Source organism: Geotrypetes seraphini, chromosome 10, assembly GCF_902459505.1.
Source record: "Geotrypetes seraphini chromosome 10, aGeoSer1.1, whole genome shotgun sequence".
NCBI lineage: Eukaryota > Metazoa > Chordata > Amphibia > Gymnophiona > Dermophiidae > Geotrypetes > Geotrypetes seraphini.
In genome coordinates this window covers 37,402,735-37,429,094 of record NC_047093.1, presented here as the reverse complement: position 1 = coordinate 37,429,094, position 26,360 = coordinate 37,402,735, and the positions used below count along the sequence as shown (strand labels likewise).

The 26,360-nt window shown below is 46.8% G+C and overlaps 1 protein-coding gene across 2 annotated transcripts in view; it reads left to right on the top strand.

Annotated features, from left to right (window-relative positions):
• MYH10 (myosin heavy chain 10) overlaps positions 1 to 26,360 on the top strand; it is a 365,956-nt gene that overhangs the window by 320,556 nt on the left and 19,040 nt on the right. For both annotated transcript variants that reach the window (XM_033960583.1, XM_033960584.1), the window contains 4 exons: positions 3,888 to 4,016; positions 11,132 to 11,220; positions 12,973 to 13,096; positions 24,284 to 24,492. In XM_033960583.1, the coding sequence (XP_033816474.1) occupies positions 3,888 to 4,016; positions 11,132 to 11,220; positions 12,973 to 13,096; positions 24,284 to 24,492 (551 nt within the window). The remainder of the gene's footprint in view (positions 1 to 3,887; positions 4,017 to 11,131; positions 11,221 to 12,972; positions 13,097 to 24,283; positions 24,493 to 26,360) is intronic.

Genomic DNA, 26,360 nt, shown 5'->3' with positions numbered 1-26,360 from the left:
CTCTGTGCTACAAGCAGAGAAGGTAGGGAGAAGAAGAGCCGCGTACATCCAGAAGACTGAGCATCCAGCCCCGCAGGAGCCCCGCGACCCTCGGAGGCGTCCCCATGGGATCCCCGCGACCCTAGGGGGCGTCCCCACGGGATCCCCGCGACCCTAGGGGCGTCCCCGTGCAGCTCTCTAAACAGTACCCGGCGTATAAGACGACCCCCGACTTTGGGGAGGATTTTAAGGTACTGAAAAGTCGTCTTATACGCCGGCAAATACGGTATATAAAATCATACCTGTTTGAGGCTTTTATGCATGCTGCGGTGACGGTGACGGGGCGGTGAATGGGATGGCAGTGGCGGTGAAAGGGATGGCGGTGACGGGGCGGTGAAGGGAACGGCGGTAACGGGGCGGTGCAGAGGATGGTGGGACGGGGCGGTGACGGGGACAGATTTTTTCCCCGTGTCATTCTCTACTTATTACCTCAACATTAGAAATCCTCAACGGGAATCTATTCCAGCTGACTTGCCCAGATAAGAATTTATCTTCATTTTTGGAAACTTCTTTAGAAGTAGTTACTGATAGAACTACCATGCTTGTGACTCTTGCTCTGGAAAGTGACAGGGAATTTGTTCTAGGTCTATATTTCCGTCATATGAATGACCAGTTTTTAGGCTCAAATGTTAGAATTTTTCCATATTTATCTAAAAAAAAACCCCAGAGACGTAGGAAAGAACTCTTGGCCTTGAGGCCCAGAGCTCTGGCTCTGGGGGGCTACATTTCTTGTTAAGTATCTTGCAAAATGTTTTGTTACCTATCAGAATAAGAATTTTCAGTTTTTTGAGCCTAAACAACTTATAGAATTTATTGAGTCGAGAGAAAGGTTGGTAACTGTACCTGATGATATATGACTTGCCAGCAGCTCTAGGAAGGCCTATCTTGCTGTTTCTCCTGTATTAGTTTAATAATTTCCTCGGTGTTTACCGTATTTTCACGCAAATAACGCGCACCCGTATAAAACGCGCACACGGGTATAGCGCGCAGAAATCACGCTGATATGTACAAAAACTTTGGTATACCGCGCTCACGGGTATACCGCGCATGCTGCCCGACGCTCCTTTCGCCCGCCCTGACTTTCCGTGCGCTGTCCCGACTCTCCGTTCACCCCCCCTGACTTCCGTGCACTGTCCCCCCTTGAAGGTCTGTCCCCATCCTGAAACCTGATGCCCCCCCCCCGACGTCCGATACATCCCTCCCCCCGAAGGACCGCCGATTCCCCAACAATATCGGGCCAGGAGGGAGCCCAAATCCTCCTGGCCACGGCGACCCCCTAACCCCACCCCGCACTACATTACGGGCAGGAGGGATCCCAGGCCCTCCTGCCCTCGACGCAAACCCCCCTCCCCCCCAACGACCGCCCCCCCCCAAGAACCTCCGACCGCCCCCCCAGCCGACCCGCGACCCCCCTGGCGACCCCCACGACCCCCCCACCCCCCTTCCCCGTACCTTTGGTAGTTGGCCGGACAGACGGGAGCCAAACCCGCCTGTCCGGCAGGCAGCCAACGAAGGAATGAGGCCGGATTGGCCCATCCATCCTAAAGCTCCGCCTACTGGTGGGGCCTAAGGCGCGTGGGCCAATCAGAATAGGCCCTGGAGCCTTAGGTCCCACCTGGGGGCGCGGCCTGAGGCACATGGTCGGGTTGGGCCCATGTGCCTCAGGCCGCGCCCCCAGGTGGGACCTAAGGCTCCAGGGCCTATTCTGATTGGCCCACGCGCCTTAGGCCCCACCAGTAGGCGGAGCTTTAGGATGGATGGGCCAATCCGGCCTCATTCCTTCGTTGGCTGCCTGCCGGACAGGCGGGTTTGGCTCCCGTCTGTCCGGCCAACTACAAAAGGTACGGGGAAGGGGGGTGGGGGGGTCGCCAGGGGGATCGCGGGTCGGCTGGGGGGCGGTCGGAGGTTCTTGGGGGGGGACGGTCGTTGGGGGGGAGGGGGGTTTGCGTCGAGGGCAGGAGGGCCTGGGATCCCTCCTGCCCGTAATGTAGTGCGGGGTGGGGTTAGGGGGTCGCCGTGGCCAGGAGGGTTTGGGCTCCCTTCTGGCCCGATATTGTCGGGAAGTCGGCGGTCGTTCGGGGTGGGGGTGCGAGTGGTCCTGCCGGGGGGGGGGGATGTATCGGACGTCGGGGAGTCGGCCGGGCAAGAGGGCTTGGGCTCCCTCTTGCTCCGATCGTGGATGCGGGTGCGGGTGGGAGCGCGTGCGAGCGGTCGTTCGGGGTGGGGGTGCGAGTGGTCCTGCCGGGGGGGGGATGTATCGGACGTCGGGGAGTCGGCCGGGCAAGAGGGCTTGGGCTCCCTCTTGCTCCGATCGTGGATGCGGGTGCGGGTGGGAGCGCGTGCGAGCGGTCGTTCGGGGTGGGGGTGCGAGTGGTCCTGCCGGGGGGGGGGGGGATGTATCGGACGTCGGGGAGTCGGCCGGGCAAGAGGGCTTGGGCTCCCTCTTGCTCCGATCGTGGATGCGGGTGCGGGTGGGAGCGCGTGCGAGTGGTCGTTCGGGGTGGGGGTGCGAGTGGTCCTGCTGGGGGGGTGAATCGGGCGTCGGGCGGGGTGGGAACTATGTTTTAAAACTTTTGTATACCGCGCTCACGCATATAACGCGCGAGGGGTATGCGCGGTAGGTAAAAACGCGTATAACGCGCGCGTTATATGCGTGAAAATACGGTAATTTCTTTTCTTGATCTCTTATATTATGGACTAAATAAGAGTTATATTTTCTTTGTCTTGTTTTCTATAAATTTATTTTTCTTGATCTGTAACAAGTGATGTATATGCTTGTAAAATTGTATTTAAAAAAAAGAAAAAAATTGGAGCATGGTGTAATGTATGAAGGATCTTCAAAAAGTTTCTGCATGCTATTTTTTATGCACTATTAAAGCAAATTACATCACTTTTCCACATAATCATCTTGTTTTGCCTGACCAACTAATCACATGACATTCTGTGACACACCTTCCCCAACCGTTTCCAGCAAAAATATGAAAGTGCAGAAACTTTTGAAGAACCCTTGTATATTTCAGCAGAAACAGTTTGGTCACAAACTCCCAGTGTCAGTTCTTCAAACCCTCTTCGTCTCACAAGAGGGTAAGCCTGTTTGTCAATCCAAGAGATTTGCTTGAGCAACTTGCCTAAATGAGTTAGGAAGGAAATGTGTTTAGGGAAACTCTGATACTGATGTCATGAAAACAAAACACAAATAAGTAAATGCCATGACATTGCAGCTGATGTTAAATAAGGGCATTGTTCACACTCACTACAGCAAGACTAGTTTATCACATGTTCTGAAATCATTTAGCATTGTTCACACTCACTACAGCAAGACTAGTTTATCACATGTTCTGAAATCATTTACATGTTCTTTTTATTTTTCCTTCAGGTTGCACCTTCTTTTATCTCTTCCACCTCTGCATGTCTACTTTGCTTATAGATGTTTTAATGTACATTATGTTGATTGCACAGCATGCCTTTAATTCAGTATGAATATTTGCTATGTCATGTACAGTTATACAATTACAAATGCAATAAAATAGTCAAATATTGTCTTGATGGTAAATAAATGATAGTCTGAAGAAATGTTCATAAGGATGGAGGCTGACATAGAAGCTGCTTGCTCTGAAACTGGAGCTCTCTTGGTAACCCATGCTTTAAAGAATTCTACAACAGGATAGCTCAGGAGAGGAAGCACCTCCAAATTGGTAGACAAGTTAGTTTGTTTTTGTGTTGGATGTAAACTTTGTCGGCAGAAAAGCTTGGGTGAATTGATAGTGATACAGATCAATAAGAACAGAAAGGTTGCTAAACATTTCTTTTTAAACTTCAGCTTATTTATTTTTATTCTCAAAACACAGGCTCAGATGAAGGACTATCAGCGTGAGCTGGAAGAGGCCCGAGCATCCAGAGATGAGATCTTTGCCCAGTCTAAGGAGAATGAGAAAAAACTGAAGAGTCTTGAAGCAGAAATACTCCAGTTGCAGGAGGTCTGACTCCAGTGCTAAGTAGAACTGTTGTGTGTATGTGTATAGTGTGGGCCCTTGTTCAGTAATTGCAGAAAAATGGCAGAGGTATACTGATTACTGTGTTTTTATTAGGGCTGCACATCGATTATGCAATTAAAATTTTTTGTGACTCCCCCTCACATTTCCCCTAGTACAGTGCAAAATATAGACAGCAGGTGTGAATTCTCAAACTCCACATATTTCAGTTCTAAACTGAAAACAAAATTATTTTTCTTACCTTTGTTATCCGTTGACTTTATTTTTCTAATCATGTTGTTCCCTATCTCTGGTTCTGCTCCTTTGTTCTCTGAACTCAGTTTCAGGGCATCCTCTCAACCCATAATTTCTTTTCTTTCCTCCTGTCTTCATTTCTTGCCCTATATACATCGTTCAAATTCAACTTTCTTCCATTTTTTCTTCCTCCTCATATCTCTCATTATCCCAGGACAAGCAGGCAGCCTATTCTCACATATGGGTGACATCATCCACGGAGCCCGGATGCGGACAGCTTTGCAAGCAGACTTGCTTGTAGAACTTTAGAATGTTTGTGACTGCCTCACCGCGCATGCGCGAGTGTCTTCCTGCCCCAGTGCAGGGCGCGAGTCTCCTCAGTTCTCAGTTTTCCACGGAGCCAAGAAGTCTTATTTCGACGCTGTGTACTAGACTCAGTTCTACTTCATGTCTTCTCTCACCACAGCTCGGCTTTTATTTCTTTTCAGGGTCGCTATGTTTTTCTTGCGCGTTTTATGAAAAAAAAAAAAAAAAAGACTGACTTTGATTTTTCTTTCTGTCACGGTGGGGCCTGCCTTGCGGGCCTCAGCCTGCAGGCTTCGACCTAGCTGCGGCTATTTTCCAGTTTATGTCCCGGCCGGTCACAGACTTCAAGAAGTATAGCCGTTGCCAGCGCTCGATCTCCCTCACTGACCCATATAGGTGGTGTATTCAGTGTTTGGGACCTGACCATCGTCTGTGTCGTGTGCCCGCTGCACTACTCTTCAACCTCGTGTTCGCAAACATTGTCTAGTTCAGGTAGAAAAACTCTTTGGAGGTATGGATCCACTTGTCCCGGTCTCGACCTCGAATCCGGTCAAGCTCACAGGGGTTCCGCCTTCTGCCTCGACCTCGGCTTCAACCTTAATCAAGCCATCCTCGTTCGGCGGGTCCTCAAGTAAATCTGCTAAGTCTTCTCCTGACAAGATGCTTGCCTCGCTGTCTCCCTCAGGTCAGGTACCAGCAGTGGTTATCACGTTACCCAAGAAGCATGTCTCCAAGTCAAAGAGTCATTCTTCCTCGGAGACTTTAGCCACACCAAATGTACCAGATCCTCAAGACTCGGTGTCACATTTGGAGGCTATGATCCAGATCATTTTGGATCGCCAGTTTGGTAATATGCTTGCCAAACATACGCCTGCCTCGACTCTGCTTCCTGCAGTCCAGCCTGAGCACTTAGCAGTATCACAAGGAATCGAGTCCTTGGTTGTGCCTCGAGCTGATCCTCATCACTCTATATATGGAGTTGAGTCCTTGGGAGTGCCTCGAGAGGATTCTACTCACTCTGTGCAAGGAGTCGAGTCTTTACGAGTGTTTCGGCTGGAGCATAAGCACGCTACTCAAGGAGCCAAGACCTTGTCAGTGCCTCGACACCAGGTGTTCAATCCCATAGGGCAAAGACTCCTCGACTTCCTTCTCAGCGAGACCTGCCTGGTTCGAGGCAAAGTTCTCCGCATCAGTCGAGGCATCCATCGAGGCACAGATCTTCTCGAGACAGGCCTCTTCTCTCCAGACCTCGAGACTCTTCGAGGCCTCCAACTCTAAAGTTGAGGACACCACCTCCAGATACCTCTGCTTCTTCTCCTGAGAGGGATTCTATCCATTCTCTCAGTGAGTCATCTATACCTGCATATTCAGACCTCAGGTATCAGTACTCCAGAGAAGCTTCACCTTCGTTCTCTGCCTTGCGAGGTGCCTCAAGGTTATCTTCTTCCCCTCGAGGTCAACCTTCCTTGGAGCAGATATCTTTTTCTTCTTTCCTATGTCAAATGAGTAAGGACCTCAGTATTACTTTGGACTCTGATTCCAAATACTCTCAGAAATATTTAGAAAAAATGGGTATGTCTCATCCTCCTGCGGAGTCTCTCAAATTGTCCATAAATAGACTTCTTTCTCAAACCTTTAAGAAAAATCTTGACACCTTATTCCATTCCTGCTGTCCCAGGAAAACTGGAGTCTCGTTACTGGATGGTCCACTGCAAGGGCTTCGAGAAATCTCAGTTATCCTATCAGTCCCTTCTTGTGGAGTCTTCTCTCAAAAAGACCAATCCTGTCAAAGTTTATGCCACTGTCCCTACTGGAAGAGAAGGCAGGACAATAGACAAAGTTTGGTCGCCGTTTTTATCAAAATTCTTTCATGGCAACTAGAGTTTTGAATTACAATTTTGTTTTCATTTCTTATTTCAAGCATTTGGTTGACACAGTGCCTTAATATTTCAAATATATTCCTTAACACCGTCTTCCAGGGTTTCAGCAGACGATCACCACTCTGACTCAACTACGCATGCATTTCCTTCAGTCTTCCTATGATGCATTTGAACTTTCCTTGAGGGTTGCTCCTTTTCAGTGGTGATTCACAGGCTTGCCTGGCTCCGCACTATAGACATGGACCCCAATCTTAACATTCCTTGTTAAGGCAATGAACAAACAATTGTCTGAACATGAGAAATCGTTTGCTTCCATCACTCGTCCTAAGCCTAAGCCTTCTACCTCTAAAGGCTTCAGACCTCTTCCATCTTACCATGGGTGTTTCCACAGAGAGCAGCTCCTTATACAAGAGCACCTCCTAAGAAACAACCACAACAGCAACAGAGGCAGCAGAAACCTCAGACTCCTGCTGCGCCTAAGGCCTCTCAACCTTTTTGACCATCTAATATAGAGCATAATCTCCATCGTTCTGCCTCTGTCCTCTCCCCTTCCCATTGGAGGTCGTTTCCATCATTTTTACCAATGCTGGAAGATCATTACATCAGATCTCTGGGTGCTGTCCATTATCAGGGAAAGATACTCTCTTTATTTCATCCAGGTTTCTCCAGATCTGCCTCCAAGAGTATCCTCTCAATCCATCCCAGACTGCCCTTCTTCTTCAGGAAGCTCAAGCTCTGCTCCATCTCCGTGCCATTGAGGAAGTTCCCCCGTACCAGCAGAGCAGGGGTTTTTTACTCCCGTTACTTCCTAGTTCCAAAGAAGATGGGCGATCTGCGACCCATTTTGGATCTCAGAGCCCTCAACAAATTTCTTGTCAGAGAGAAATTTTGGATGCTGAATCTGGCATCATTATACCCCCTTCTAGATCAGAACAATTGGTTATGTTCTCTAGATCTCAAAGAGGCTTACACTCACATTCCCATTCATCTAGCCTCTCTACAGTTTCTCAGATTTCAGGTGGGAAATCTGCATTTTCAGTACAGAGTGCTACCTTTCGGCCTGGCTTCATCTCCAGGAGTGTTCACCAAGTGCCTAGTTGTAGTAGCAGCAGCTTTGCGGGCTCCAGGTGTTCCCGTACCTGGATGATTGGCTCATCAAGGATTCAACATCTCAAGGGGTTATTGTAGCGACCCTACGGACTACGTGGTTCCTACAAAGTTTGGGATTCAAAATCAACTTTCCCATATGAAGCCAATGTCTTCCTCCTTGGCTGCAGTTTTGGATTATTTACTTCACTTATCACAGTCTGGACTCCAGTCTATATCTATCCGAGTCCATCTTAGTGCGATTGCTGCTTTTCATCAGCCTCTTGATGGGAAACCTCTGTCTGCACACCCTGTAGTTTCCCGCTTTATGAAAGGACTTTTTAATGTTCATCCACCGCTCAAACTACCTCCAGTGGTCTGAGATCTCAGTGATGTCCTGGCTCAATTGATGAAGCCTCCATTTGAACCAACTGATAAGGCTCATCTCAAGTACCTTACTTGGAAAGTAGTTTTCCTAATTGCCCTCACGTCTGCTCGAAGAGTCAGTTAGTTACAAGCTTTGGTTGCAGATCCACCTTTTTACAGTTTTCCACCATGACAAAGTGGTACTCCGTACTCATCCCAAATTCTTGCCTAAAGTTGTGTCAGAATTTCACATCAATCAAGCTATAGTTTTTCCAGTATTTTTTCCAAAGCCTCATTCTCATCCTGGAGAAGTAGCTCTCCATACTTTGGACTGCAGGCATGCCTTGGCTTTCTACTTGCAACACATTCAACCTCATAGAACAGCCCCTCAGCTTTTCATCTCCTTCGATCCAAATAAGTTGGGGCATCCTGTCTTGAAGCGAACCATCTCCAACTGGATGGCTGCTTGCATTTCTTTCTGCTATGCTCATGCTGGTCTCCCTCTGCAGGGTTGAGTCACGGACCACAGAGTTAGAGCTATGGCGGCGTCTGTAGCTTTCCTCAGATCAACTCCTATTGAGGACATCTGCAAGGCTGCCACTTGGTCCTCGGTTAATACTTTCACCTCTCATTACTGTTTGGATACTTTCTCCAGAAGGGATGGCCATTTTGGCCAATCTGTTTAGCAAAATTTCTTTTCTTAACTTGCCAACTCTCCCTCCATCCCTTTATGCTTAGCTTGGAGGACACCCACTGTTGAGAATATGCTGCCTGCTTGTCCTGGGATAAAGCACAGTTACTTACCATAACAGTTGTTATCCAGGGACAGCAGGCAGATATTCTCACAACCCACCCTCCTCCCCTGGTTGGCTTCTTAGCTAGGTATCTGAACTGAGGTCCCTCACAGGAGACGCGCACCCTAACTCGGGCGGGAAGGCACTCGCTCTTATAAAGATCTTCAAGCAAGTCTGCTTTCGAGGCTGTCCGCTACGGGGCTCCGTCGGTGACTTCACCCACTGTTGAAAATATCTGCCTGCTGTCCCTGGATAACAACTGTTACGGTAAGTAACTGTGCTTTCTCCGTAGACAGCAGGGGAATGCAGCCACACTTGCTCGCTCGCTATCCCCCTTGTCACTAATTCTATTAGCGAGTTTCATAACTGATAGTTGGAAGGCGGAATCCCAGAGGCAAGGTAATCGCATATGCTCAGTAGAAAAAAAAATAGTTTCTACTGGCTCTAAGGGAGAGCTTCCACATGCAGGCTTAGTCAAAGGAGTTCACCAGCAAGTGTGGCTGCATTCCCCTGCTGTCTACAGAGAACACCTGTTGCAGGTAAGCAACTTTGCTTTCTCCTGTTCTTATCCCCTTTTTCTAAATTAGAGGAAAGTTTGAAAGTCACTACTCATGTCCAGGAATTTCTAGTTGGTGTCAGGTGGGATTGCAAATATTTAGGACTGGATTCACCAACCTGCCCAATCGGGCAGGTCCAACTAATTCTGCACAACAAAATATGCAGATGGGGGCGATCGGAGGAACGCCCCCATCTGCAGACACGGATTGCTGTTGTGCTATTCCCACGCATGCGCAGACTATCTGTAGGTGGTCTGTGCAGACTATCTGTAGGTGGTCTGCGCATGCGCTAGACTTCCGGGCCCGGCATAGATTTTTTTTCTCTCTCTCTTTTTTTTAACGTTGGGAGCCTGTGGTTTAAACCCGCTTAAAACCCGCGGGTTAAAACCACGGGCTTGCACTGCAGACGATCAGGGCAGGCTGTTGTTCGTTGCAGTAGGATAGTCAGGGCTGCTGGAGGCTCTCGGGGCCGGTTTATTTTTATTTTTTAACTTTTTTGTTGCTTTTTTCATCGAGGCAGAGCAGGCAGGAGAAAAGCATTGGGGCGGCAGGCAGGAGAGATTCGGGTCAGTAGAGAGCATGGCGTGCAAAAAGCAGGGCTGAAGAGTCGGAAAGATGTTTTCGAATGGTCCCCAGCAGTTGCTACTTGAGATGATTGGCCAGCCCAGTCGGATCATGAAAAAAGTGTTGTGAATCGCATCCCTGCCTACTTTGCATGCGTTTCTCCTCATTTGCATGCATGGATTTGAATCGGATCGCAGGAGAGGTTAGTAAATGGGCCCAAGGGAAATCTGGTTGCAAAGGGGTCGCAAACCGATCGGTACATGATTAGTTTGCTTTGTGAATCTAGCCCTTAGAGTTTGGATTTTGGTTCTGTTATTGCCTTTGGATCTGTGGCTTTGGTATGAATTACTGGAGTGTAAGAGGCAAACTGAAAGTACCTGAAAGTAACTAAAACTACCTGAAAGCTTTTGGCCGAAACTGCAGCCAAAACTCATCACCTGGTTTCAGCCAAAACCAAAAACTCAGGATTGTTGTGTCCATATAAACCACTGATGGCTGCTGGGGATTGCTGCAGTTTGCATCCCTCTGCCAAACCCACTGTATCCAAGCCAGAATATAATTTAAATAATGAAAAGCTGCATTTTACTTACAAACAAAATAACCTTCAAACACATGGACTACAGCTAATAAAAAATGAAACTAAAAACCACTTTGTTTTTACAGCAGCTGACTTTGTGCTACACTTGAAGTGACAGCTGACATGAAAGGCTAAGAAGCTTATTCCAAATTAACATGCTTTAATTCCAGATAACGCGTTCTATCAAAAGCATTTATTTGGAGGACTCTAACACACAAACTATTATGCAAGACCATAATTGCATTACTTGCAATCACAGTACAAAAAAATAAAAATACAAAGTAGCCCCCACCTCCCACAACTACCTTATATTCCCTGGTGGTGTAGTCAGGGCAGGAGTGATGCCCAGTCTGGCAGACATTTTGAGAGCAGGGCCAAAATGGGCAGCAGTAATGGGGAATTAATTGTACATGCCTCAGTTATACCCCAGACCACCAGATATTATAAGATCGGCCCAGGTGTCACTGGAATTGTGTTAACATGTCTGAGAGTACTTGTATTGGGTAATGACCAACTGACAATTCCAAATTTTATCACATGGATAAGATTGTGTTCAAATGGGTAATCCTAATGGAGTGGAACAGATAGTTTTAAATAAGGTTTGTTACAGGTTTACAAGGTTTGTTACAAGGTTTACAAGGTTTGTTACAGGGATATAAGGTTTGTTTTAGATTACACACTTGAAACTTCTAGACCTAAAAGCAAAAATCTGAGAAAATATGTAACCATTTTGCAGGAGCTTGCTGCTTCTGAAAGAGCTCGTCGCCATGCAGAACAAGAAAGAGATGAGTTGTCAGATGAAATCTCAAACAGTGCTTCTGGAAAGTGAGTAACATTTCTGTCTAGAATACAGAATAAGTGGAAGGAGTAAGATGCTGCCGAGTTGCAAGTCTTTGAAGTAATTCATTTTACCAGTATTTATGTCAAAACACAAAAAATTATAACTCTAAATGAATAGTAAAGCACAGAATATTCTTTAACATATCCCAGACAAATTTATGGTGCTTTTGGTAGCTGAGATCAGGTTTATAATGTAAAACTAACACATAGAGTCAAGTATCCAGGGCTGAGATTAGTGGAGGTGTGGGGGGGGGGGGTGGCAACCTAGCTTATTGCCTTGATCTCCGTGCTGTAAGTGGGTCCCTATACCTGCCTAGAGATGGAGATGCAGCATATCAGCAGGCTCTAAGACCTTTGTGAGAGTTTTGCTGTGTGCCCCAATATATTTAATACCAGCCCTTCTAATAGCTGTCATTTTAAGGCCTGACCTGGTACACCACATCCATAAAATGATAATAACACTAAAGAATTGGCTAACACACCTGGTCCTTGGAAGAAAAAAGTCTAGAGGAGTGAGGCAAATCTGTAAATTTATAAACAATGTACATCAGTATGAGCCCTTGATGAATCAACGTAAACCTCTGGCTCAGGCAATATCTCAAAAGGTGACCAGCACCAGACCGCAGTCTAAATGAGAATAGCCTCATACATCACATAGTCCATAATGTATTGGTGAAAATGCAAATCAAATCACACTCCCAGAAAAAAATAGACTTTTTACACCAAGGAGAAGGGGTTATAAAGGCATAATAAATACATACACTCCCTGAAAACACACCTAGTGAATGAAGACCTACCTAATGAATAAACAATAAATATAATAAATACTATAAAAATAGTAGACCATACAGTGAACATATATAATGAGACAATATCTATGTGTAAAGTGCAAGAGACAAGAAATAAATACCTAACAAATAATTCTAAGAGGAATACAAAGTGCGAAGTGATAATTCGTAAAGTGCAAAAATGTGTATATCAATGAAATATAGCAGGGCAAGAGACAATATAAATATAAAGTGTAAATGCAAATCCCCACTAGAAATCCATAATTGAGGTCATATCATATAAAATGTAAAGTGTAACAAAACAAAAAACAGTATAAATATAAAGTGCGAATGCAAATCCCCACTAGGAATCCATTACTGGGGTCATATCATGTAAAGTGCAAATGCAAATCCTCACTAACAGTTCATAACATGAATAATGAAAATTGAAATTCATGAACTATAAAGTGCCACAGACACACACAAACACACCAAGCAAAAAATGATGTATAATAAATAAATAACTTCAATCAATAAACACTCAGACATACAAGGACACACAACGGCCCCGATAGAGCCCAATCAAAAATGTCCTAACATCTCTAATCACGCATAGATATCACCACTCTAGGAATCACTAATAAATGTCACCACTCTATGAATCACCACTCGACAGAGCTCCGTTTCACCACTTCGTCAGGAGCAGGGATTGTTTTGAAAAGAATATAAAGTGGATAGAAAACCGGCATAGACTTCTAAGTCTGGCGGTGGAAAGAATCCCAAGGTTCCCTAGCGTACTGCAGTCAAAGACGCACCACATCCATGTCATACCCTTTATCTGGTTGTATTGTCTGAAAGTGGGACACTGTCAGATGCAGTGCATAATAATGAATGCTAACTTGTAGGACAATGAAACCAGATTGTAGTGCTAATGCTTGTTCTTGCATGTTTTATAACTTTCATACTTCAGATCAGCCCTGCTGGATGAAAAACGTCGTCTTGAAGCTCGCATAGCTCAGATGGAAGAAGAGCTTGAGGAGGAACAAAGTAATATGGAGCTGCTCAATGACAGATTCCGCAAGACCACTCTGCAGGTAAAGCCTGATGCATATGTTGCTCAATAAATGAGACCAGGGCATCACGCTCTTTATGTATGCATTTAGTACTGGAAGCTCATTTTGAGCCAACAAGTTAATACAGCTACTTTAAGTGTTCACATAATGGGGAAGGAAGTAATTTCACTGATGTGGCAGGTCGCATGGGGATGAAGCTCTGCTGGGGCCATGGTGAAAAATAAAAATTGCACGGTGAGAGCAGCTATTTTTCCTTCCATTTGAGCTCCCTCAATCGTGTTCTTGAGGCAAAACTGGACCTGCAGTGGAGGAATTTGGTGCTTCCCCAAGCACGGCCAAAATGGCAATGGCTTCTGCAGTGGAGTGGTGTGCAGACTCGCATGCCGAAGGGGAGCAGGACAGTGTGCAAAACCTATCAGAGGCCGGTGGTTTTGCTAACATGCTGGCTACCATCAAAGAAGATATCCTTAATATCCGATCGGATATCAGATAGGCCATGGTGGATATAAAGCAGGACCTGCGGGAGGTAATGCAACATCAGGAGGAATTGGAAACCAGAGTGGATGCAGTGGCAGAGGAACTAATAGATGCCCGGGAAGCTCTTAGACAAGATGGAGAGGACATTTGGGAAAAGCTGGAAGATATTGAAAACCACACTCGGTGCTGTAATTTGCGACTGCAAGGAGGGCTAAGGAGGACAAACATAAAGATGTGCGACAGACATTTGTGAGGACCTGTTGCGCCTGACTCACGGGTAGGTGCATGGCATGAGTATTGAACGGGCCCACAGAGCGTTGGGCTGGGCGCAAGGGAACATGCCCAAGGACATAGTTATATGATTAACATCATTTGGAGTGAAAGAAATATATTGCAAACAGCCAAGCGTCGTAGTGATTATGTGTGGAATAGGCTGTCTATCAAGATCTTGCGGCTGTTGCATTGAACAAGAGAAGAGAGTTTCAAGGGATAACCAAATACCTAAGACAAGCAGCTCCTTTGATCAGCTGATGACAATTGGGATGGTACATAAGAGAATGAAAACTATGACGGAAACCTGGAGTACTTTGAAGGAGCTGTTGGGAGATAGTCTACCAGAGGACATGCAGAGTGCTGGTGGAGGGCAGCTGACGGAGAGTGGACCGCAAAGTGGCAGAGAGCACGTCCTGCTAGGAAACAGTGCAGGCCAACAGCCAGACCTGATAGCTTTAGAGCAGTTCTGAACTGAATCTTTTAGTACAATAGACTATAAGAGGGACATAAGTGTTTCTCACTGTCTGGTGTGAATGTTAAGTATGTCTGCGGGGGGAGGGAGATGAGTACAGAGGCATGTTAGGGTTTGTTTTCTCAGTGTACACTGGGGAGGGTAGAGGGGAATCGGGGATTTGGGGTGAATGTAGGGGGGGATATGAGCGGTGCTAGAATGAGTGGTATATCCGAGATGGCCTTGTCACTAATGGGCCTTCCTTTACTGGATGCTCCAACCGGATTTAAGTTGGAGGGGAGACGGAGGAAGGGGCTTGGGGAAGTTGAGGGTGAGGGCATGGGTGAGGAGGGGTTGGGTGGAGGGAAGGTTATAGGTAGGTAGTTGCTGGGAAATGGAACGTGACATCCCAGGTGGGGATGGGTCTGTTGGAAGGGAGATGCAGCTGGAGGCTAGGCTAGCTGCACCTTGGGGATGGTATGTTGAAGATAGGGCTTGTGGGGTTCACCTACATGGTGAAAGGGGTTACTTGGAATGTAGGAGGCATTAACTCATCAATAAAGTGGTCCAAGTTCTTACAGCACTTACAAAGAAATAAGGTTGATGTGGCCATGCTACAGGAGACGCATTTGGATGGGGTAGAGCATAGGAAACAAAGATGGTGGGTAGGGGATTATATGGCAGCTGATGGGGTGGAAAAAAAAATGAGGGGTTGGTTATTCTGTTTAGGAAAGGGGTAGTAGTGAATAATCTTGAATTGCTAGACAGGGATGAGGGAGGACAATATGTTATTTGTCGAGGGGAGATGGTTAGAAAAAAGATTCTCTTGTTTATATGCTCCTTTTTTTTTTAATTCTTTAATTATTTTTTAATCTTTCATCAAGTGTGCAAAAATCATAACAACAATTAACAAATCACTTGAAAATCATTCATAAATACTTTGGTCTTGGAGACTAAGATGTACAATGTCGGCATCTGTTTATATGCTCCTAATGTTCATGATCTCTAATTTCAGAAGACCATTGTGTCCTCCCTCTTGAAATACCACAGGAAGCCAATGCTCGTGGGCAGAGATTTTAATGATATGCGATTAGACTGGGTAAAGCGATCACATTTAGGACTTTGGGACTAAAGGATTACAACAGTTTGGGCAATTGCTTGATCTGGTAGATGTGTGGCGGGTGCTCCACACAGAGGAGAGGGATTATACCCATCTCTCCCAAATGCATAATATGCATTTGCATATAGATTATCTTTTGGTGTCAAGATTGCTGTTTGGGTTGATTAGAAGGGCAGAAATTGGTTCGATAGTGATCTCGGATCATGCTTGGATCTGGCTGACTCTAGAAGGAAATGATTCCTGATACAGTTGGTGGCATTGCGTGTTCCCGTTAGCATATTACAAAGATATTAAATTTCAGGAGATGTTGATAGAGAAATGGAAGGATTATGTGCATCATAATGTGAAACACCAGGATCACTCAATGCTTTTCTGGGAGGTTGCTAAAGCAGTGTTGAGAGGGGCAATTATAAGCTACACTAGCCACACGCGAAAAATATGGGATAGGGAAATATTGTGATTGGAGAAGGCTTTGCGGCTGGTGCAGTGTCAGTATAGACCAGTGGTTCCCAAACCCTGTCCTGGGGGACCCCCAGCCAGTCGGGTTTTCAAGATATCCCTAATGAATATGCATGAGAGAGATTTGCATACCTGTTGCTTCCATTATATGCAAATCTCTCTCATGCATATTCATTAGGGATATCTTGAAAACCCGACTGGCTGGGGGTCCCCCAGGTCAGGGTTTGGGAACCACTGGTATAGACAGACCCATCTGGACAAGGATAGGGCAAGATATTTGGAACTGCAAGTGGCTCTTAATGAGCTGCTGCATTGGCAAGCCTGTAAATCGCTGACATATTACAAATATCAATTATATCAGTTTGGACAGATTGATGGCCCATCTGCATCTTTTTTCATTGTTGCATTTACCGAGAGTTTTGCTCCCAGTTAGATTTCGTAAGAGTTTGTTGGTGCACTCCATGGTGGACGCTTGGAGATGGTTAGGAATTTGGATGGTGACCCTTATGTAACAGACCAGAAACTGCTACGAGGGCACTCCCCTTTTCCATTGGGGAATGATAATGCGACCTTCGTTAATTGGGAGAGGAAAAGGGGTATGGCAGATGGAGCATGTACTCACAAAGAAGGGAATCTGGTGGACTTTACAGAATTGCAGCGCCGGGTTGAGAAGTGGAAGAATCGATATGCTTATTGTCATCTTAAACATTTTTGGACTGCCTTGGACCAGGAGCAGCTGGAAGCACATATAGGCTCCCGGTTGTGAGCCTTTTTTGGGATAGATGCTGAGGAGGAAATCTCGGTGTCTATAGTTTATAAGGGTTTGTTGAGGGTGGAACCCTGTAAGGAGGTGGGACCATATTCGCCAGGGATGGGAAAAGGAATTGCAAGTCCCCCTACAGTCATAAGATAATGTGGAACAGGTCAAGGGAGTCCCAGCTCTGACCCGTGGTACACATTTGCAGGAATGTTACTATAGGGTGATTTTTTGGAGGGCACAGTGTTTTTGGGGGTGTGGCACTATAATGATGTGTAGGAGGACAAAAGGAACTTTTGGACATATGTTTTGGAAGTATGGTTTTATTCAGCAATATTGGTTTAAAATTTTACATTTTGTACACACTGGGCTTCAAATTGATGTGTCTGGCACCCCAGAGCAATTAGTGCTGGATTTACCATGGGCTTTTGGGACTATGTGATGGGTGGGTAGATTGTGTTGTACGATTGGTGGCCCGAAAGGATATTATAAAGTGTTGAACCTCCTGGGTACTGGCCATGGCAGGCAGATTTGCATTAATTGGCCTGCTGGGAGGCATGGGATATGAATGGCTCCCGGAAGGGACATCATAGTTTTTTGAAAATTTGTGATCCGTGCATACAGATTTTACATTATAGGGGTTGTAGCCTCCTCTTGAATGAACTATAAATGATGGGGGGTGTTTGAATAACAGGGGGCAGTAGGGGGTGTTGGTGGAGGGCAGAGAAGGGGGAATGAATGGCTTTGGGTGGCTGGGTAAAGGGATTTGGGCTGGGTGAGATTGTTTTGCTTTGTATTGCCACATTTCTTTATGGGGGTTTGCTGGTAAAAGGTGGGATGAGATGTTCCAGTTGCAACTTCATGGTGAGAGGGGGGGGTTCCCTCTGCCTAGTGAGCCGCTCCTTTTGGTTTTGCTATTGCGCATTACAGATATAGAATTGATATTGTCTTATTATCCCAGGACAAGCAGGCAGCATATTCTTAACTGATGGGTGACGGCACCGACGGAGCCCCGGTACGGACAATTTTAGAGTGATTGCACTCTAAGAACTTAGAAAGTTTTAGCAGGCCACACGCGCTAGTGCCTTCCTGCCTGACGGAGGAGCGCGGTCCCAGTTTCTGCGGAGCTAAAAAGACGCGTTTTTTTCAACGGCCGTTGAAAATCCTCTTTGCCTTCCCGCTCGCGCATATTTTTCTGTCTGGAAGTTTTTCTTCCTCGTTTTCTTTTCATTTCGTATTGTTAAAAAAAAAAAAAGCTTTTTTTATTTTTGGTTCTTTTCTTCGCCTCGCCCCAACGGGGGCCTGTTGCCACAATCGAAGCCTCCGCCTTCGATTTAGCGGAGGCCGTGTTCACCTTCATGTCCCCGCAGCCAGTTTCCAAGAAGTGTCAGCGGTGTGCGCGGCCCATCTCTTTGACCGACCCCCACAACTGGTGCCTTCAGTGCCTGGGTCCGGATCACAACGCCTCCTCCTGCACCCGTTGCGCTTCTCGTAAAAAACGCACCTTGAAGAACCGCCAAATCCAACGATGACTTCTTTTCGGTGCCGGGATAGAACCATCGACATCCACTCCGACGTCGGCTGCCCCTTCTAAATCGGCACCGACTCTTTCGACACCGTCGGAGCTTCCTCCGGTGTTGCATCCCCCAGGTAAGCCAGCTAAGAAGTCTTCTCTTCCTTGGAGCATCCTCCGGCCGATCCTGCAGTGAGTCCAGTCCTGCTGGCCTCGAGGCGCCCCCGTAAGCGCTCCGCTCCCATTGAGGTGAGTGCCACATCACCGGCCTCCTCATCTCCAGAGCATCGAGCGGCACCACAGGTACCGAAGAAAAAGAAAGCGGTACCGGTGCCTTCTTTGGATGACTGCATTGCGGCTATCCTACAGGTCCAGCTTCAAGAGCAGTTGCAACATCTTCTCCCTGCTCTGCTGGCACCGAACCTCCCAGCCCCGGTCCGGTCTGAGCATACGGCACCACTGGTTGAGCATACCTTATTGTCGGTGTCGACACTTTCGGCACCGATTCCTCCTGTTTCCGCTTCCATGCCCATTTTGTCTGCAGAACCCAGGACTTCGCACCATGCGGTGCAGACGGTCTCCAAATCGGCACCGTATCACTTCTTCTGGTGCCACCTCCTTACACTCCTGTAAATCGGTGCGCAAGTCCCACCATACTGCACCCTCGACCCCGGTTTCTCGAGGTCAGGGTTCATAGGTTCGTGACCCTGACTTGTGAGATGATTCTGAAGTGCCTATGGGTACCGAGGAGGGGGTTTCTTTGGAAGAGGAAGATCCTTCTATCCAAGAACTGCCTTCTAAGCCTGATCAATCCTCCTTCACAAAATTCTTGAAGGAGATGTCTGACTCTCTCTATACCTTTGGAATTTGATTCTAAAAAATCCCAGGCTTTCCTTGAAGCCCTTGATTTTGATCAGCCTCCAAAAGAGTTCCTCAAGTTACCTCTGCACAACATTCTGCGAGAAACTTTTTATAAGAACTTGGAGACCCCTTCGACAATCCCAGGAGCTCCAAGGAAATTGGACACTCTGTATAAGGTGATCCCTATCCCGGGTTTCGACAAACCACAACTCCCCCATGAGTCTTTACTCATGGAGTCCACTCTCAAAAAGTCGGTAGGCTCTAGTGTCTATGCCTCCATCCCTCCTGGCAGAGAAGGGAACACCATGGATAAATTTGGAAAACGGTAATACCAGAATGCTATGCTGGCTAACCGTTCCGATAATTATGCTTTTCACTTTTCTTTCTACCTGAAGCATTTGATCCAACAGCTGTCTTCCCTCCAGAAATACCTCCCTCAGCGTAAGGTCCCTTTATTCCAGCAATATACTTCCAGTCTGCTCCAGCTGAGGAAGTTCATGGTACATTCCATCTACGACACCTTTAAGCTGACATCCAGGGCTACTGCCATAGCAGTTGCCATGCGCCGCCTAGCTTGGCTTCGGGTCTCAGAGCTTGATGTGAATCACCAGGACCACTTGGCAAATGCTCCTTGCTTGGTTGACGAGTTGTTTGGGGAATCCTTGGACACCACCACACAAAAACTGTCTGCCCACGAGACCCGATGGGATACCTTACTCAAAAACAAGAAGAAGCCTCAACCAGCTCGCCCTTTCCGTCCACACACATCTTACCAGCGTCGCTATTCTGCTTGACCTCTCCATCCTTCTCAGAATCAACCTAGGAGGCAGCGTCGGCAGCAACACCAACAGGCTCGTCCACCACCTGTAAAACCAGCTGCTTTACCCAAATCAACTCAGCCCTTTTGACTTGCTTCGCAGGGACATAGCCAGTCTCCCTCCATCTTCCCCGCTACCACAGCCTATCGGAGGTCACCTGCACATCTATTTCACCCGTTGGGAACTCTCACCTCAGATCAATGGGTACTAAACATCATTCGCCACGGGTATTCTCTCAACTTCCAGACTCTTCCGCCAGACAATCCTCCAAAAGAGTCTGCTTCCAACTCCTCTCAGTCCTCCCTCCTGCTTCAGGAAGTCCAATCCCTTCTTCTGAATGCCATAGAGGAAGTTCCTCTAGATCAGAAGGGGCAGGGATTTTACTCCCGTTATTTTCTGGTCCCAAAAAAGACGGGAGATCTCAGACCTATCCTGGATCTCAGGGACCTCAACAAATGTTTAGTCAGGGAAACGTTCAAAATGCTCTCTCTGGCCACGCTTTATCCTCTTCTCACTCAGGGAGTCTGGCTATGCTCCCTCGACCTCAAAGAGGCATACACTCACATACCCATACATCAGAACTCCAGACGGTATCTCAGGTTCCAAATCCATCACCGTCCATTATCAATACCATGTGTTACCCTTCGGCCTAGCCTCATCTCCAAGGGTATTCACCAAGTGTCTGATAGTGGTAGCTGCCTTTCTCAGGTCTCACAATCTCCAAGTATTCCCTTACCTGGACAACTGGCTAATCATAGCTCCTTCATCTCAGCAGGTGGTTCAAGCCACCAACCACACCATCTCCTTCCTTCAAATCCTTGGATTCAAAATCAATTACCTGAAGTCGCATCTTCTTCCTACTCAGCGCCTACAATTCATTGGAGCGGTCCTCGACACCACTCTTATGAGGGCTTTTCTTCCCTCCCACCGTCTACAGACACTGCTCCACCTCTGTCATCAGGTGCTCCTTCAAAACTCCATTTCAGCCCGCCAGATGATGGTTCTATTAGGGCACATGGCCTCAACGGTGCACGTCACTCCTCTCTCACGTCTCCACCTTCGTACTCCTCAGTGGACCTTGGCCACTCAATGGTCCCAGGCGACAGATCCGCCTTCACGTCACATATCTGTAACATCGTCGCTCCGACAATCTCTGCAATGGTGGTCGAACTCCTCCAATCTTTCCAGAGGTCTTCTCTTTCATCTGCCTCCTCACTCCATGATCATTATCAAGGATGCTTCCCCGTATGCCTGGGGGACACACATGGACCATCTTCGCACACAAGGTCTGTGGACGGTCCAGGAACGAGCTCATCACATCAATTTTCTGGAACTCAGGGCAATGTTTTATGTTCTCAAAGCGTTTCAACATCTTCTCTGTCCCCAGGTTCTTCTTTTGTGCACAGACAATCAGGTAGCCATGTACTACATCAACAAGCAAGGTGGAACAGGCTCTCGCCTGTTATGTCAGGAAGCCCAAAAGATTTGGTCTTGGGCGACAGCTCGAAGTCTCTTTCTGAAGGCAGTGTACATTCAGGGCGAACAGAATTCCTTAGCAGACAACCTCAGCAGGATTCTTCAACCTCACGAATGGACCCTCGACCCTGTCACTCTACGGTCCATCTTTGCTCAGTGGGGCACTCCTCAGGTGGACCTCTTTGCAGCTCCCCACAAGAGTCTTTTGTTCCAGACTCTACTCCCTTCATCATCTGACACGATGCTTTTCTCCTCAATTGGGCGGACCGCTTTCTTTATGCCTTTCCTCCCCTTCCTCTCATGTTGCGGACATTGTTCAAGCTTCAGTGGGAGAAGGCCACCATGATTCTCATCGCCCCACAGTGGCCTCGTCAACATTGGTACTCCCTTCTCCTTCAGCTCAGTTCCAGGGAACCCATACTGCTGCCAGTATTTCCTACTCTACTTACTCAGCATCAGCAATCTCTACTTCATCCCAACCTGCCATCTCTCGGCCTAACCACTGCTCCTGTCTCTCTCTCTCAGCCGGTTCATTCTATTCTAGAGGCCTCCAGGAAACCGTCCACTCTTCAATGTTACCAACAAAAGTGGACTCGTTTTTCTTCCTGGTGTCTTCTTCATCATCATAATCCCACTTCACTACTGGTAGAACAGCTGTTGGATTACTTGCTTTCTTTGTCGGACTCCGGCCTCAAGTCTACGGCAATCAGAGTTCACCTCAGTGCCATTACCGCTTTTCATGAGCCCGTTCAAGGAAAACTCCTCACGGTCCATCCTCTGGTTGCCAGGTTCATGAGGGGCCTTTTCAATGTCAAACCACCTCTTAAACCCCCTTCCATTACCTGGGATCTTAATGTGGTTCTCTCCTCTCTCATGAAGCCTCCTTTCGAACCATTAGCCACGGCTCATCTCAAATTTCTCACTTGGAAAGTGGTCTTCCTTATTGCCCTCACCTCTGCCAGGAGGGTCAGTGAGTTGCATGCACTAGTGGCTGATCCACCTTTCACTGTTTTTCACCATGACAAGGTGGTTCTACGGACACATCCAAAGTTTCTTCCTACGGTTGTCTCTGACTTTCACCTCAACCAGTCCATTGTCTTACCTGTCTTCTTCCCGAAACTTCATTCCCACCCTGGGAAACAGGCTTTGCATACTTTGGACTGTAAGCGTGCTTTGGCTTACTATTTAGAGCGCACTAAGCCTCATAGATCATCTCCCCAACTTTTACTATCTTTTGATCCCAATAAGTTGGGTTTCCCTGTTTCTAAACGTACGATATCCAATTGGCTTGCTGCTTGCATCTTGTTCTGTTATGCTCAGACCCTGGAAGGTTCTGCCCCTGGAAGGTTAGAGCTATGGCAGCGTCTGTAGCTTTCCTCAGATCCAAGCCTATTGAGGAAATCTGCAAGGCTGCTACTTGGTCCTCAGTTCATACTTTTACATCTCATTATTGTCTGGATGCATTCTCCAGACAGGATGGACATATCGGCCAATCTGTTTTACAAAATTTATTTTCCTAATGGCCAACCTTCCCTCCAACCCTCTTTTTGTTAGCTTGGAGGTCATCCATCAGTTAAGAATATGCTGCCTGCTTGTCCTGGGATAAAGCACAGTTACTTACCATAACAGGTGTTATCCAGGGACAGCAGGCAGATATTCTTACGTCCCACCCACCTCCCCGGGTTGGCTTCTTAGCTGGCTTATCTTAACTGGGGACCGCGCGCCTCCGTCGGGCGGGCAGGCACTCGCACGTGCGCGGTGCGGCCTGCTAGAACTTTCTAAGTTCTTAGAGTGTAATCACTCTAAAATTATCCGTACCGGGGCTCCGTCGGTGCCGTCACCCATCAGTTAAGAATATCTGCCTGCTGTCCCTGTATAACACCTGTTACGGTAAGTAGCAGTGCTTTATTTGCGTATGGGGAGCTGGGGATTATAAGAAACAAGGTCCTCGGCATATTGTTTTCCTTTTTTTTTAATTTTTTTTTGTATTATTGGATTAAGACCATATTGTCCGTTAAGGCATGGGATGAACATAGAGGATATCTAATTAGAAAATAATAGGTATTCGATGGCTGGGATGATTTAGATGGGCTGGAGTGAGCTTTGACGGAGACTCCAGTAGATAGAACCTAAGCACACTACCAGACAGAACTGAGTTTCTGGCCTGAAAATATCTAAGAAAAAGAACCATTTAAATTAAATTATTAATTTATAGAGCATATACGGTTGGGCATTCGGGTCTTTATCTGCCATCATTTACTATGAAAGGCAGCAGGCAGGGGGGTGGGGCAGGGTTGGGAATATGTTTCATATTGAAGATTGGTTGTATTCATGGATATTGAGGTGCTTATGAGTCTTTTATGCTATGCATTGTGTGTGGGAGTTTGGTTGTTTTCAATTAAAAATGTTTCAACACTAAGGGCCTGTTTTACAAAGCCGAGCTAGCGCCTGCAGCGCGGTAACGGTCCCGAAGTCCATAGAGATTTAAAGGGCTTCAGGGCTGTTGCCGCACAGCAGCCGCTAGCGTGGCTTTGTAAAACAGGCCCTAAATGTTCACATAAAATAGGTATAATTTATATATTTATAGTAAATATCAATGCAACAAGTTCAAATAATGACCAGTGATATTTGTGCAAGACCGGAATATATATTTTTCATAATCACTTGAATGCACAGCAGCTAGGAACTTCAAAAGAATAAGTTTATTCATGCTGAAAGTAACTAATATACTTAGAAGCATATTTTTTAATATATTTTAAAGCTTGTAGCATCCTCTGAGTTCTTGATTACAGTATGTTTAGTGGGGGAAAGGGGAGCAGGCAGTTTTTGTGGGTACATTATGGTGGTTTCTGCCACTGAGTTTTCTGGCCTGTAGGGTTTAACTGCATCTGAGAGACCAAATTCTGACCTACTGAGATTTCCTATCCTCGCCTACATTTATGCATGAAAATGTTTGGCCAATGCACAGAGAATAATCCTTTATTTTCTGATTACTACTACCAGGTTGATACCCTGAATTCAGAGTTGGCTGGAGAGCGTAGTGCTGCACAGAAGAGTGAGAATGCAAGGCAACAGCTAGAAAGACAAAACAAAGAACTGAAGGCTAAGCTACAGGAATTGGAGGGCTCTGTCAAGTCCAAGTTCAAGGCAACCATTTCTGCTTTAGAAGCAAAGATTGGCCAGCTGGAGGAGCAGCTTGAGCAAGAAGCAAAGTAAAGAACTGCAAGACATTCTTTTTTCCTTCTTGATAATATCCCAGTGTTTCCCAGGCATGTCCTGGAGGCACAACTAGCTAGTTTGGTTTTCAGGATATGCATGTAAGATCTGTATACACTGGAAATCTACCATATGCAAATTTTTCACATACATATTCATTGTGGTGAGCCTAAAAGTCTGTCTGGATAGGTGTGCAACTGTCAGAGGTTGGAAAACTGCCTTTATCCCAGGACAAGCAGGCAGCATATTCTCTACATGTGGGTGACGTCATTCACGGAGCCCCGACGCGGACAGCTTTTCAAGCAAACTTGATTGAAGATTTCAAGTTTGCTGGTGCTGCACCACGCATGTGTGTGCCTTCCCGCTCCACTAGAGGGCGCATCCTCTCTTCGTGGTCTTCAGTTCTTAGTTTTCCGCGGAGCCAGAAAGCCCTGTCGTTTTTCTCTCCGTGTCTAAGTGCCTTTCTAGCACCGCAGCTTCTTTGTTTTCTTACAGGAGTCGCTGTGCGCCTTTTTTCTTGTAGTTTTGCGAATTTTCGTGTGTTTTTTGCTGCATCTGCCTCAAGGGAATACTCATCCTCGAGGTCGCCCTCGGTGGATTGCACCGCTGCACCTGATATGCCTTCTATGCTCTTGGTGCCCATGTTCCAGGATATGCTGAGGGCAATGATATCCTCGGAGCTCTCCTCGGCTTGGGCCCACTTGACCCCGGCCATGGCCTCGCGTGCGCCGGACCAGCCTGAGCGTCCTGTCGAGACCCCTCGGGGCAAGGTGTGTCGGTCTCGGCGTCTTTCTTCCTCAGACTCTTCGCCTCGACGCTCGAGACGTTCTTCGCCCTCAGGGCTCCCGAGGTCGAAGCGCCGGTCGGGGCGTGCCTCGACCCCATCTCGCCATCTGGCGGTCCCCGGGTGTCAGAGTTGTCTTTATCCAACCCCCGGTTGTTCAAGTCGCCTGACCGGTCGCTGGACTTAATCACTCACTAGCACCAGGTATTGCTGATGGTCAAATTTTTGATAAGGTAAGATCAAACTACACACAGCATGCCAGAGAGTAAAATACCAAAAGGGAGGAAAAGGCCTTAGACCCCCCCAACCTTCACTTACATTATAGCGATAGGAATTAAATGGGTGAATTTACGTTACTGGCATTAAAAACCTCTCCAAACTGATGTTGGGCGGGAAGGCACTGGTGCATGCGTGGTACGGGCAGTCTTGAGACTTTTTATGATGTTTAAAGTGACACTACACTTTTGCACTATTTGTACCGGGCTCCATGGATGACCTTACCCACATGTGAGAATATCTGCCTGCTGTCCCTAGATAACACCTTTTACAGGTAAGTAATTGTGCTTTGCCTTCTCCGAGGACTGAAAGATCCTGGGCCAAACAGTCCCACCATCCTGCTTTTGGGAATTGACTTCATCTTTTGTACAGAACTGAAGGGAGCCCTCTGCTGCAGTAAGAAGGCACATTTTGTTCTCCCTTGTGCCAAGAGAGCATAGAAAAAGCTTGAAGTTTAAAGAGTTCCATTTCTGGGCTCCTTTAGTCCACAAGTGTGGTCAGTATCTTGCTGTCCTCAGAGCATGTTATGGATAAGCAACTCTGGTTTAATTGTCCTGCAGAAAGCACTAATTTTTAAAACAACAAATATAAACTTATTATAAAATAACAATAAGAGAATGGACTTTTGGCTCTTCAGTGCAAAACAGTTTCCTTCTACCACTTAAATCTACTTCAGCATAACAGGTGGAAAATGAGGCTGTCTTTGGGAGATTTTTATCACTGTCTTCTAGCAGTGCATGCTTAGTTATGTGGTATAGTCCAGAATGACAACAGAAAGGGGAAAAAAAACTTCTTAGGATCTGT